The sequence below is a fragment of the Nerophis lumbriciformis genome, linkage group LG39, assembly GCF_033978685.3.
Source record: "Nerophis lumbriciformis linkage group LG39, RoL_Nlum_v2.1, whole genome shotgun sequence".
Classification (NCBI taxonomy): Eukaryota; Metazoa; Chordata; class Actinopteri; order Syngnathiformes; family Syngnathidae; genus Nerophis; species Nerophis lumbriciformis.
Window position 1 is genome coordinate 16,285,001 of NC_084586.2, and position 15,079 is coordinate 16,300,079.

Genomic DNA, 15,079 nt, shown 5'->3' on the forward strand with positions numbered 1-15,079 from the left:
GGCCAGGAAAGTAATAATAATAATAACTGGGATTTATATAGCGCTTTTCTAAGTACCCAAAGTCGCTTTACATGTAGAACCCATCAATCATTCACACCTGGTGGTGGTAAGCTACTTTCATAGCCACAGCTGCCCTGGGGTAGACTGACAGAAGCGTGGCTGCAATTTGCGCCAACGGCCCCTCCGACCACCACCTATCATTCAATTCACCGGTGTGAGTGGCACTGGGGGCAAAGGGTGAAGTGTCCTGCCCAAGGACACAACGGCAGCGATTTTTGGATGGTAAGAGGCGGGGAGCGAACCTGCAACCCTCAGGTTTCTGGCACGGTTGCTCTACCCACTACGCCATGCCCGCACTCTTTTACTATGAAGCCACGTTGATGTAGCACGTGGCTTGGCATGTCTTGCTGAAATAAGCAGGGGCGTCCATGGCAACATATGTTGCTCCAAAACCTGCATGTACCTTTCAGCATTAATGGTGCCTTCACAGATGTGTAAGTTACCAATGCCTTGGGCACTAATACACCCCCATAACATCACAGATGCTGGCTTTTCAACTTTGCACCTATAACAATCCGGATGGTTCTTTTCCTCTTTGGTCCGGAGGACACGACGTCCACAGTTTCCAAAAAACCATTTGAAATGTGGACTCGTCAGACCACAGAACACTTTTCCACTTTGCATCAGTCCATCTTAGACGAGCTCAGGTCCAGCGAAGCCGACGGCGTTTCTGGGTGTTGTTGATAAACGTTTTTTTCGCCTTGCATAGGAGAGTTTTAACTTGCACTTACAGATGTAGCGACCAACTGTAGTTACTGACAGTGGGTTTCTGAAGTGTTCCTGAGCCCATGTGATGATATCCTTTACACACTGATGTTGATGCAGTACAGCCTGAAGGATCGAAGGTCACGGGCTTAGTTGCTTACGTGCAGTGATTTCTCCAGATTCTCTGAACCCTTTGATGATATTACGGAGCGTAGATGGTGAAATCCCTAAATTCCTTGCAATAGCTGGTTGAGAAAGGTTTTTCTTAAACTGTTCAACAATTTGCTCACGCATTTGTTGACAAAGTGGTGACCCTCGCCCCATCCTTGAGCATTTCATGGAATCTACTTTTATACCCAATCATGGCACCCACCTGTTCCCAATTTGCCTGTTCACCTGTGGGATGTTCCAAATAAGTGTTTGATGACTATTCTTCAACTTTATCAGTTTTTATTGCCACCTTTCCCAACTTTTTTGTCACGTGTTGCTGGCATCAAATTCTAAAAGTTAATGATTATTTGCAACAACAAAAAAAGTATATCAGTTTGAACATCAAATATGTTGTCTTTGTAGCATATTCAACTGAATATGGGTTGAAATTGATTTGCAAATCATTGTATTCCGTTTATATTTACCGTATTTTCCGCACCATAAGGCGCCCTGGGTTATAAGCCGCGCCTTCAATGAACGGCATATTTCAAAACTTTGTCCACCTATAAGACGCCCCGTGTTATAAGCCGCATCTAACTGCGCTAAAGGAATGTCAAAAAAACAGTCAGATAGGTCAGTCAAACTTTAATAATATATTAAAAACCAGCGTTCTAACAACTCTGTTCACTCCCAAAATGCACGCAAATGTGCAATCACAAACATACGTATATCAACATGGACAGAGCTGCGTGAAAAAAGCCACCCGGCCTCTTCGCGTAAACTTAAACTTACCTTAACCACTCGCTCATCTGTTCTTCATCCATCCCTTCGAGTTAGCTTTTATGATGACGCCGGCTGGAAAGGTCTCTTTTGGCAAGGTCTTCCTTTTGAATATCACCATGGGTGGAAGTTTCTGGCCATTAGCATGGCAAGCTAGAACCACAGTGAAGGATGACTTCTCATTCCCTGTGGTGCGAATATTCACCGTACGTGCTCCCGTTGTATCCACAGTGCGGTTCACAGGAATATCAGTTGCTGTGAAATAGTAATCCGTGTGCGGATGGAGAGATTGCGTCTTTTCATGAACCGGATACCTGTTGCTTAGTAGGAGCCATTTTGTGGTCTTTACAGATGTAAACACACAAAGGAAATGAAACGTACGGTGATACCCGCGCGCTTTTTCTTCTTCTACGCGGGCGGGTGGTTGCTTACAGTAGAAGAAGAAGCGCTTCCTGTTCTATGGGGGCGGGTGCTTACCTTGGCGGTTGCTTGCGTAGAAGAAGAAGCGCTTCCTGTTCTACCGGGAAAAAAGATGGCGGCTGTTTACCGAAGTTGCAAGACCGAAACTTTATGAAAATGAATCTTAATATTTATCCATATATAAAGCGCACCGGGTTATAAGGCGCACTGTCAGCTTTTGAGAAAATGTGTGGTTTTTAGGTGCGCCTTATAGTGCGGAAAATACGGTACATCCAACACAATTTCCCAACTTATATGGAAACGGGGTTTGTAATTGTTTTTAATGTCAGCTGTGTTTTGTGAAACCGGTTTCCTATGAATACAGTTTAAAAATCCCCTTTTATGCTAAAAATTACTTATCAATGTTCGAACTGCAATTTTCTGATTGATTGAAACTTTTATTAGTAGATTGCACAGTACAGTACAGTGTTTCCCTCAGAAAATGTGTTAGTTAAAGTGATGTCTTTCCAGCAGACAGGGGGTGGGTGGGTGTAAGGATCGGTGTAACTCGGCCTGTCGCCTGGGGGGGGGCAATAGACTACAGACTGCGGTGAAGTAGGCCGGCTTCGTCACGTGAAGAAGCCTACAATTTTTGGTTGTGTTTTCCGCTCCATTTGCTGAATGGCGATATACGATATATTTCTCGATATTTTTTCCGTAAAGTAAAAACAAAGCAGTCCTAGTTACCTGAGATACTAAGTATGTCATTATTATGACCTAATAAGTCAAAATAATGACTTACTAAGTCAAATTAATGACTTACTGTAAATTAGCGTTTGCAATAAGTGTTTGAAAAAAAGAATTAAAAGTGGGGCCACATGCTGACATATGTTCAACTCATCATGCTTAATTTATTATGGCATTTGGGAAGCCTGTAGTTGATTTTTATTATGTAAATGTTATATTTTTATCAACATGTGATAGCAGGGACCCTGCCATTCAAAACTAGGCGGCTACATTACTAATGATTAATGTAACTATAGCTGAAAAAAATAGTGCAATAGGAGAGACTATTCATCCCTGAACACCATGGAGTTCATGTAGGCTTTAAGATGCAGTTACATTATTATATCAACTATCAGAGGTGGGTAGAGTAGCCAGAAATTGTACTCAAGTAAGAGTACTGTTACTTTAGAGATTTATTACTCAAGTAAAAGTAAGGAGTAGTCACCCAAATATTTACTTGAGTAAAAGTAAAAAGTATGTTGTGAAAAAACTACTCAAGTACTGAGTAACTGATGAGTAACATACACACACATATCATATATATATATATATATATATATATATATATATATATATATATATATATATATATATATATATATATATATATATACACACACACATTTATATATATATATATATACAGTATATAATTTATATTTATTTATTTTGCCGTTTTTGTTTACATGTTAAAGGTGTTTTAATGAATATACATGCATGTTTAACACATATAGATTCCTTTCTTTCATGAAGACAAGAATATAAGTTGGTGTATTACCTGATTCTGATGACTTGCATTGATTGTAATCAGACAGTAGTGCTGATAACGTCCACGTTTTTAAATGGAGGAGAAAAAAAGTTCCTCCTTTCTGTCTAATACCACATGAAAGTGGTTGATTTTTGGCATCTTATGTGTCCAGCTTCCATATTCGTTTTTATACACTTTACAAGAAATACATTGGCGACAAACTCCGTAGCTTGCTAGCTTGTTTGCGCTGGCTTTCGGAGACTCTTATTTTGAAAGCGCAGGCGCGATGGAGCGGCACTTTTATTGTGAAGACAGGAACTGTGCAGTCAGTCTTTAGGCTTTTGACGGGATGTACGGTTGAAATAAAAGGGTCTTTTTTCCTTCACACTTTTGATTGATTGATTGAAACTTTTATTAGTAGATTGCACAGTACAGTATATATTCCGTACAATTGACCACTAAATGGTAACACCCCAATAAGTTTTTCAACTTGTTTAAGTCAGGTCATGTGACCGCCTGGCTCTGTTTGATTGGTCCAACGTCACCAGTGACTGCATCTGATTGGTGGAACGGAGTGAACGTCACCAGTGACTGTATTTGTTGAAACGCAGGCACTATGAAGGTCTGTCTGACAGACCAAAACAAACAAAGCGTGCATTAACAGATCGATAAAAAATAGTAGCGAGTAGCGAGCTGAATGTAGATAAAAGTAACGGAGTAAAAGTAGCGTTTCTTCTCTATTAATATACTCAAGTAAAAGTAAAAGTATGTTGCAATAAAACTACTCTTAGAAGTACAATTTATCCCAAAAGTTACTCAAGTAGATGTAACGGAGTAAATGTAGCGCGTTACTACCCACCTCTGTCAACTATCAGAGACAGAAACTCTTCATTTAACATAATGTCATTTTTTGCTGCTTCAACACAGCTCAATCAACACAGAAAAAGGTAAAGTGAAATAACTTAGTTGTTAACTGTAGGTCAATAATGCTTGTTTTTCCGATCAGACAGACAGGGCTTTGCTGTCCGTAACACCCACACACACACACACACGCACAAACCCTGCAGCACATATTCCGTACAATTGACAACTAAATGGTAACACCCGAATACGTTTTTCAACTTGTTTAAGTCGGGGTCCACGTTAATCAATTCATGCTGGCAATGTGTACCTTGAGCCTCTTCATGAGCACTAAATACGGTGGCGGGCCGTGCGTTTCTCACCTAGGCCTTCAGTGATGTCCGACTTCACTGATCACCCCTCAAAATACCATCGTTGATGTCACCACATGACCACTGATGGAGAAATACTACACAGGAACACATTTATAATAATAATAATAATAATAATGAATTACATTTGTTAAAATCTCAAAGTGCTACAAAGTATAAAAAAAGAAAATAGAAACAACCTTATACTTGTTTCACCGAATAAAGTAGCCTTTTGTAATACATTTTTTTAATATTGTTTTTCTTCAATATTTTTCAATATAGTAGGCTTTTTTCATTATTTATTTTTTAATATTGTTTTTTTTTTATATATATATATATATATATATATTTTTCAATACAATAGCCTTTTTTTTTGTGTTTAAAAAATAAACATGTTTCTATTATGTAGCCTTGACTGTGTTCTACTGTAAATTACAGTACTCACAGGTAGCCCGGAAGATCCTCATGGCTATGGTTTTCACCCGGCCACTACAACACCGCCACAACATGGAAACACTTCGTCACATCCTGGGTTAGAACTTGGTTTTAAGTGCTGAACCATAGCCCTGTGTCGTTTTTCAAAAACTCTTGTCAACTGGACAGTCGCGGTTACGATCATTAGCTGCGTTGTTAGCGTTCCAGCATTGTTAGCATTGGGTGTCCTGTGTTATTGATGTTGAAGAAGACGTACATCTTGAATCAGCGGAGTTCATCTCTTTGCCCGAAGATGCTGATAGTCTTGTTAGCCTTAAGTTCTGTGCCGAGTCCGATTCTACGTCCTGATGTAGTCTTTTAACATCGCTCACGTAGCAGGCTCGCCAATGTGGAGCTGTGTTATTGATGAGGCAGGGGTTGGTGATAATCAACATCAAAAAGTTGTTCTTTTAATGCACCTCGATTATAGAACCTCTGATACTTATTTGAAATCGTTGAAAAAATACTATATTCTAACCCTAATCCTAACCCTTTACAGATACACTACAATGCTTTTCTTTAAACCTGACTCTCTGTTCTTTTATTTGTTGGTTTTCATCTTGCGTCCTTCTCTTCCAGGGTATCTACAGTTGCTTCAAAGGAGTGGAGGATCATGGGCGTTCATCCGGTCTCGCCAAACCGGACCTGACGTCCAACTACGCCCAAGCCAACATGCTGAAGATGCTGCGCACCGCCAAAGGCCTGGTCTCCACCGCCAATGTGGAGAGCTCGCTGGACAACGCCACCAAGACCATCGAGCACTTGAGCCGGCACAGCTGTAGCTTGCCCGTTCGTGTCCCGCACATACCCACGGATACCGTACCGGGGGGATTCGCGTACGTCATGGAGAACCACTTCCCGCAGAGGTCCGTCTCCCCCACTCTGGCCACCGTGACATCGCTAAAACAGCAAAGGGGCGTGAGCAGGCCCACGCCGCTGCGCTACACCCTCCCGACTCGCTCTACTTCCTGTTTGTACGATCGCTTGCTTCCTGTCTCTAGCCTCAGCAGCCCCCACTTGGCGGTTAGCGAGACGCTCCCGCATCAGCGTCCCCACCACTACCAGACCACCGGAAGACTCTATGTTGACGCCCAACCGCGCTCGCCGTTTATCTCCTACACCGACTTGCAGCTGCCTGACATCTACACCTCCCATCCCGTCTCCTTGGCCCATAAGCAGCAAGCGGAAGGAGGCATCTACCAGAGGAAAAGGAGGTCTAAGAGCTTCCAGTGTGGAGATGGGGATGCAGAGAGGAGAACATTTCGGAATCATGAAAAGCTCGACCCTCCCGTCTGCCTTAGTGAGCTGAAAGCCAACCACCTTCAGGACAACCACATCTCGGCGCCCAGCATGGAGAGCATCTACTCTGTGGAGGGCATGTGTCCTCAGGTGGAGAACTACAGCTCCTGGCCCCCAGAGGACCTCATGGTAAGAGGAAAACGCAGGCGCCGCCGCTCCTCTTTCCTCAAAGCGACTTGGGGCAGCGAGCAGATCCACCAGCTCGACGAGTCCCAGTCATCCCTATCCAGCCAGTCGCCCTCCACACTTCCGGACCTGTTTCCCTGCATCCTTACCCAGACAACACCCGCTAAGGCGTCCAATCCCGCCCACGTCCGAAACAACCTGTGCCTCCCTCGAAACCAGGCCTACCTCCACATAAGGGAGGACCACAGGAGGCCCACCGGGCGCAAGGGCCAAAGGCTGAAATACTCCCACTCCACTCATCTCCCGACGTACGGCGAAGCGGTGCAGCACGGTGCTGGTCTTGGGCGAGGGATGGTGCGGCGAGCCACTAGCTTGCTCAGCAAACAATACACCCACTACCTGAACTCTTACCCTGGACTACCATTCTACCACTCACCCCTGCAGCACCACAACCAGGCCCCAGGTAGCCAGCGGGGCCCCGGCCCAGTGTGCCAGCTGCTGGCCTGCGGTGGTGGACGATGCGGGGGTCAGAGGGCACTTTTGTACCAGGACAGCGTGTACGGAGGCTACGGGGTCTATCAGGGCTCTCGGACTGGGTCAGAGACTCATGTGAGTCAAGGAGGAGTCAGCCAGTCTGCGGGGAGCCCGTGCGTGGTCCGTCCCTGGAAACGGGTATCCAGTTTGGAGTCGGAGGTGTGAACCAGAAGGAGACAACAGACCACTGTGGAGAAGGTCAAGTCATTATTGTACCAGGTCTGTAGGTTCTTGTGAGTAATGGATGTGACTGCACCGTTGCCAGTTGACCCTCCAGAAGACTGTTGGAACTTGGCAAGATTGAGCCTCTTGCTGCTTGCTTGCTTGTCCGTTTTCATGCGCTTTAAAGGTGTCCGCGGTGTCGGCGCGTGGTGGATGTATAACCAGAGTGATCCTGCTGTGATTGTAGTGTATATATTTCACTGTGGATGGATTTCAGACTTTAGTGTTGTTGACTTGATAAAGCTGTGAGGAGATGAAAGAATCTTTGAAAACTGTCACCAAAAAAAACAACACAAAGCAGCCATTGTCGCGACGCGTCATAATAGAACACACACAAACTAGACATTTTGACAGAGCAGCGTTTTTCTGGGACGGCGTAATCAGTTTGAGACATCTGCAAAAAGATATCAGGTACCTTCTTTAAAGCGGCTATCTATTTTTGTAGCAACATATTAGATTATAAATTGTACTGTCACAGACGAGACCAGATCTGAAGGCTTGTCTTTGCGGGAGCTGTTGATGGTAGATTAGTCTGTTTGTTGGCAGGTTTATGCAAAAACAGCAAAACCGATTTCCACGGAACTTTGTAGGAAACGAGTGCGAGTGAGGAACCCGTAATTTCGACCCAGGTCTAGGTAGTTATCTCCTCTTGCTGTCCACCCAGGTCAGAGGAGCACTCTGTCTTCCATGAACCAGGAAATAGCCTGCCAGCAAGCAAACGCAACACTGGGAAAGAGACGTCGCCGGTTAGCCGCGAGCTAATGGCTAACTATTGTAGCATGTAGCAGCTTGAGAGCCCGACATTTCCCTCAGGGGTTGAACAGAGACCAAAAAGCTGAAGAAAGTCAGACTCGCCTACGTCGCTTAATCCGTAAACGCTAACCTGTGTAATCTCTCTACTGCCGCCGAGTGGCCATAAAAGGAAGGCGCGTGCATCCGATGAACAGCGCTTACTGAAAGCAGTCCACATGAACACAAAGTGAAGATCTGGACAGCACTGACCAGCACAAGGTGTCTTATTAACGAAACCACGGGCTCTCGTTCCTCACTGGGTCTCAGTTTGGGGCCGCGGTACAGCACAGACAACACACAGGGCCTCACAAATACGTAAACGTATTTAATCGAAAATGCTATATCGATGTGTTATTTGACTGTCATTATTCATGTAATCTACTTATGATAGGAATTTATAGTCACTTTTAGACATTTTCTAATTTCTGGCACACGGTGTAAATCTTGCCTATTTGTTACTATTGTATTACTAACTCAGCTCTGTTTGCCTATTAGGATTTTCACCCCCCACCCTCCTCTTTTCTGCTCTTTTGTATTCCCCCCATCGTCCTCCTGCTTTCCCGTCCCCCCTTAATTGCTTAATGATCAATTTTAAATGAGGCGATTGAGAGCTATTATATTATCTGTATCACCCATGGTCCCTCACCCCTGTAATTAATCACTTAGACCAATTAAAGAGCCTTTTTGGATGAATACAAGTACGTGTCTCTTTTTGCAAAGAGCCTTGTGTCACATGCTTATACCGATGTATCGACTTGTTTCCTGCCTTAAACGGTTTTGGTCGATCTTAGGGCGAGGGTTAAAGAGTAGGGCCCGGGTTAAGGGTTAGGGTTGGTTCTAAGATACCTGAACCAGACAGGCAATTCCAGAGTAAGGCTGAATGGGAATCAGCGCCTCCAAGTCCGAGTCCATGGTTCTCTCCCGGAAAAGGGTGGAGTGCCATCTCCGGGTTGGGGAGGAGATCTTGCCCCAAGTGGAGGAGTTCAAGTACCTCGGAGTCTTGTTCACGAGTGGGGGAAGAGTGGATCGTGAGATCGACAGGCGGATCGGTGCGGCGTCTTCAGTAATGCGGACGCTGTATCGATCCGTTGTGGTGAAGAAGGAGCTGAGCCGGAAGGCAAAGCTCTCAATTTACTGGTCGATCTACGTTCCCATCCTCACCTATGGTCATGAGCTTTGGGTCATGACCGAAAGGACAAGATCACGGGTACAAGCGGCCGAAATGAGTTTCCTCCGCCGAGTGGCGGGGCTCTCCCTTAGAGATAGGGTGAGAAGCTCTGTCATTCGGGGGGAGCTCAAAGTAAAGCCGCTGCTCCTCCACATGGAGAGGAGCCAGATGAGGTGGTTCGGGCATCTGGTCAGGATGCCACCCGAACGCCTCCCTAGGAAGGTGTTTCGGGCACGTCCGACCGGTAGGAGGCCACGGGGAAGACCCAGGACACGCTGGGAAGACTATCTCTCCCGGCTGGCCTGGGAACGCCTCGGGATCCCCCGGGAGGAGCTGGACGAAGTGGCTGGGGAGAGGGAAGTCTGGGTTTCCCTGCTTAAGCTGCTGCCCCCGCGACCCGACCTCGGATAAGCGGAAGAAGATGGATGGATGGATGGATGGGCTGAATTACAGTTTTCCACCTTACCCCTTGTATTAGCACTATGCCCTCGGTTTTGCGCGTTCCCTTTGAGCAAGTATAAGAACGATTAGACAGTTTATCGGTATTCAGATCTTTGCTATGGAAATATTCTCATGTTTTGACATTTCCCAGCAGGCACAAGACATTGATACATTGTTGATTATAAATATGTTTTTAAAACTGACTTTGAAACAACGTTGCGAAACAGTTGTACTTGTGAATTGAGACAACGTTGGTGTCTAACCTTGGATCCACGTTGTTGGTTGGGAAATGACCAAATTTCAACGGTCAAATCAACGTCACAACCTGACATTGAATAGATGTACTTAAAAAGCATGTTGTTTCAACGTTGTATGTGTGTTGTAAAATATTGGTTAGGAAAAATGACCAAATTTCAATGGTCAAATCAACGTCAGAACCCAACATTGATTAAACGTCGTCAAAAAGCAGGTTGTTCCAACGTTATGTTTGAGTTGCTTAACTAATTCAACAAGTTCTTGACATTGTTTTAATGTCTTGTGCCAGCTGGGTTTTGGCTGCAGCTAGAAAACTAGTGCTAGGAGAAATAGGATCCAGCCTAATTCCACTTTTAATCCAGTGTTCCTGTAGTTTCCAGACTTAAGCACCGTCTGAAAACCAACTCCACCTGAACACGCTTTGTGGTGGTCCGCGTCCTAGATAGACAGGAGGTTTGGGTAGTGAGTCGACTGCTGATTGACATGGAGTATCAGCAAAAAGTGCAGGTATTGGATATCTCCACCAAGGTACGTAACGTTTTTGATTGTGTATCCACTCAGCATCCATTGCACCGGTCACCCAAGGTGGGGTCCCTTCCAAGGATTCTCGTTGTCCCCATTGGGTTGAGTTTTTGTCTTGCCCTTATATGAGATCTGAGCCTAGGATAACGTCATGGCTGGCATTTGAGACATTTGTGATTAATGGCTATATAAGTCAACTTTAATTGATTGATTGTGTTCGATCATCTATGACTGAGTGTTGCAGGAATACACAGAAACATGTTTTCAGAAAATAACTCAATACATTTCCCAGATTAGGGCTCAGGGTTCAGGCCTAGAGTTAGAGATAGTGCCAGGGTTTTGGTAGTTGAAATCCTGGAATATTTGTATCCTTCAAAGACAATGAACATGCCATGCATTGAACTGGACACAAACTAAACTAACTGCGACTAAGGACCCTTTCAAGTTTCTGAGTCATTTCTCTCACAACACTTAGAATGGAAAGCCTGAGTCTAGTTTACCATTAAAGATTCCTTATAGTGCTTGGAAACATTGGAGCACTGTTTAGAGATAGTGCCACGGTTTTGGTAGTTGAGATCCTGGAATATTTGTATCCTTCAAAGACAATGAACATGCCATGCATAGAACTGGATACAAACTAAATCAACTGCGACTAAGGACCCTTTCAAGTTTCTGAGTCGTTTCTCTCACAACACTAAGAATGGAAAGACCGAGTCTAGTTTACCATTAAAGATTCCTTATAGTGCTCGGAAACATTGGAGCACTGTTGGATTGAAGCCCAATTCCAATGTGCCTCCCAGCTACAACAACAACCCTGAACGTCCAGGACTTCTAACCGAATGCGAGAGGTACGTAATTTTTTTGTTTGTGTATTCACTCGGCATCCATTTCACCGGTCACCCAAGGTGGGGTCCCCCCATCTGCGGTCCCTTCCAAGGATTCTTGTTGTCCCCATTGGGTTGAGTTTTTTCTTGCCCTGATGTGGGATCTGAGCCGAGGATGTCGTTGTGGCTTGTGCAGCCCTTTGAGACATTTGTGATTCATGGCTATATAAGTCAACTTTAATTGATTGATTGTGTTCGATCATCTATGATTGAGTGTTGGAGGATACACAGAAACATGTTTTCAGAAAATAACTCAATACATTTCCAGATTAGGGTTCAGGGTTCAGGTTAGGCCTAGAGTTAGCAATAGTGCCAGGGTTTTGGTAGTTTAAATCTTGGAATATTTGTATCCTCCAAAGACAATGAACATGCCATGCATAGAACTGGACACAAACTAAACCAACTGCGACTAAGGACCCTTTCAAGTTTCTGAGTCATTTCTCTCACAACACTTAGAATGGAAAGCCTGAGTCTAGTTTACCATTAAAGACTCCTTATAGTGCTTGGAAACATTGGAGCACTGTTTAGAGATAGTGCCAGGGTTTTGGTAGTTGAAATCCTGGAATATTTGTATCCTTCAAAGACAATGAACATGCCATGCATAGAACTGGACACAAACTAAACCAACTGCGACTAAGGACCTTTTCAAGTTTCTGAGTCATTTCTCTCACAACACTTAGAATGGAAAGACCGAGTCTAGTTTACCATTAAAGACTCCTTATATTGCTTGGAAACATTGGAGCACTGTTGGATTGAAGCCCAATTCCAATGTGCCTCCCAACTACAACAACAACCCTGAACGTCCAGGACTTCTAACCGAATGCGAGAGGTACGTAATATTTTTGTTTGTGTATTCACTCGGCATCCATTTCACCGGTCATCCAAGGTGGGGTCCCCCCCATCTGCGGTCCCTTCCAAGGATTCTCGTTGTCCCCATTGGGTTGAGTTTTTTTCTTGCCCTGATGTGGGATCTGAGCCGAGGATGTCGTTGTGACTTGTGCAGCCCTTTGAGACATTTCTGATTAATGGCTATATAAGTCAACTTTAATTGATTGATTGTGTTCGATCATCTATGATTGAGTGTTGCAGGAATACACAGAAACATGTTTTCAGAAAATAACTCAATACATTTCCCAGATTAGGCTTCAGGGTTCAGGTTAGGCCTAGAGTTAGCAATAGTGCCAGGGTTTTGGTAGTTTAAATCCTGGAATATTTGTATCCTCCAAAGACAATGAACATGCCATGCATAGAACTGGACACAAACTAAACCAACTGCGACTAAGGACCCTTTCAAGTTTCTGAGTCATTTCTCTCACAACACTTAGAATGGAAAGCCTGAGTCTAGTTTACCATTAAAGACTCCTTATAGTGCTTGGAAACATTGGAGCACTGTTTAGAGATAGTGCCAGGGTTTTGGTAGTTGAAATCCTGGAATATTTGTATCCTTCAAAGACAATGAACATGCCATGCATAGAACTGGATACAAACTAAATCAACTGCGACTAAGGACTCTTTCAAGTTTCTGAGTCATTTCTCTCACAACACTTAGAATGGAAAGACCGAGTCTAGTTTACCATTAAAGACTCCTTATAGTGCTTGGAAACATTGGAGCACTGTTGGATTGAAGCCCAATTCCAATGTGCCTCCCAGCTACAACAACAACCCTGAACGTCCAGTACTTCTAACCGAATGCGAGAGGTACGTAATATTTTTGTTTGTGTATTCACTCGGCATCCATTTCACCGGTCACCCAAGGTGGCGTCCCCCCCATCTGCGGTCCCTTCCAAGGATTCTCGTTGTCCCCACTGGGTTGAGTTTTTTTCTTGCCCTGATCTGGGATCTGAGCCGAGGATGTCATTGTGGCTTGTGCAGCCCTTTGAGACATTTCTGATTAATGGCTATATAAGTCAACTTTAATTGATTGATTGTGTTCGATCATCTATGATTGAGTGTTGCAGGAATACAAAGAAACATGTTTTCAGAAAATAACTCAATACATTTCCGAGGTTAGGGTTCAGGGTTCATGTTAGGCCTAGAGTTAGCGATAGTGCCAGGGTTTTGGTTGTTTAAATCCTGGAATATTTGTATCCTTCAAAGACAATGAACATGCCATGCATAGAACTGGACACAAACTGAATCAACTGCGACTAAGGACTCTTTCAAGTTTCTGAGTCGTTCCTCGCACAACACTAGGAATGGAAAGACCGAGTCTAGTTTACAGACTTTTTACAGTGCTCGGAAACATTGGAGGACTGTTGGATTGAAGCCCAATTCCAATGTGCCTCCCAGCTACGACAACAACCCTGAACGTCCAGGACTTCTAACCGAATGTGACTGCTGATTGGTTTTCTCATGTTGTTCCGATACACACACGGAACAACCTCGACCGCGGCCCTCACCCGAGGGCCGGAGGTCGACTCCCCTCGCACCTCCTGACTGTGAATAAATTACTTTTCACATTCAGTCAACAGCTGCTCCGAGTCACCTTGAGACCACAGTCTGGTAGGCGAGGACAAAGGGGATGGGGGCTGGCGGGCGAAGAGCAGGAGGGGAGAAGATAAGAATGTGTGTGGTGATACGAGGAGGAAATATTTGGGACAACGGACAAGAGGAGATAGAGGATGGCGAGTGGGTGCTGAGGTCACTTTGAGGGGGAGATAATAGGAACAGAGAGGCGAGCTCTGAAAGGGGGCAACAGGCGGGGGCGAGATATATGGGAACTAGTGGTAAGTGAGCTGGATAGCTCGATTTTTTTTTCTTTCTCTGAGTGTGAGACGCAAGGTGACGATGGCATCATTGAAGGAGAGTAATGAGGGAGAACTCGTAGAAGACAGGGAGAATCCCTTGAGAGGTGTCTAGAAGGCTCATTTGACGTCTTCCTCAACGATAACGCATTCATAAAACTCAAGACAGGTTGTCCTCATGAAAGCAGAGCGGAACTGCAACAGTTCGGCAAATAAAATTGGGAGATCTGTCAGGTATTTGTGTGTGTGTGTGCGTGTGTGTGTGTGTGTGTGTGTGTGTGTGTGTGTGTGTGTGTGTGTGTGTGTGTGTCGGGTCCGGGCCGCAGCTTGTCTCCCATCCGCGACGATTGGATCTGCCAGCCAGCAGGAACGTTAATTACTTCGGCAATCTTCAGGCACAATTCGCACAATCGCTCCTATCTCGGAGCTCGGCCCATTCAAGCAGCCCGGAACCAGGCTTCACATTCAAACCCGATTTCGGGGGTGGGGGGGACGCGGAAAGAATACAATCAAATAAGCAGAACAATAAAGATGGAATCCGGAGAAACATTTTTCTCTGCACCGTTAAAATATTAAATGTCTTTTGCAATCTCCAAACTGGCCGGGGTGATGCCGGATAATAAAAGCTTTGCTGGGGAATTTCTGTCTGTCAGGGCGTTTAGAGGCTTAAAGAGAAGGCTAAGCGACTTAATGAGGCAGATTGCATCTTAATTAACAAATCAAAAGCCAGCTCCGGATGCTACTTTTCTATTCATTTAGCCTCAATTTCCAGCCAAAAG

At 44.6% G+C, this 15,079-nt stretch overlaps 1 protein-coding gene across 1 annotated transcript in view; it reads left to right on the forward strand.

Moving 5' to 3' along the window:
• The window catches only part of LOC133577669 (glutamate receptor ionotropic, NMDA 2C-like), a 193,280-nt gene extending 184,319 nt beyond the window's left edge, over positions 1 to 8,961 (forward strand). Inside the window, exon 16 of the mRNA XM_061931646.1 lies at positions 5,893 to 8,961. Within this exon, the coding sequence (XP_061787630.1) occupies positions 5,893 to 7,437 (1,545 nt within the window). The 3' untranslated portion in view covers positions 7,438 to 8,961. The remainder of the gene's footprint in view (positions 1 to 5,892) is intronic.
• The last annotated feature ends 6,118 nt before the right edge of the window (positions 8,962 to 15,079 follow it).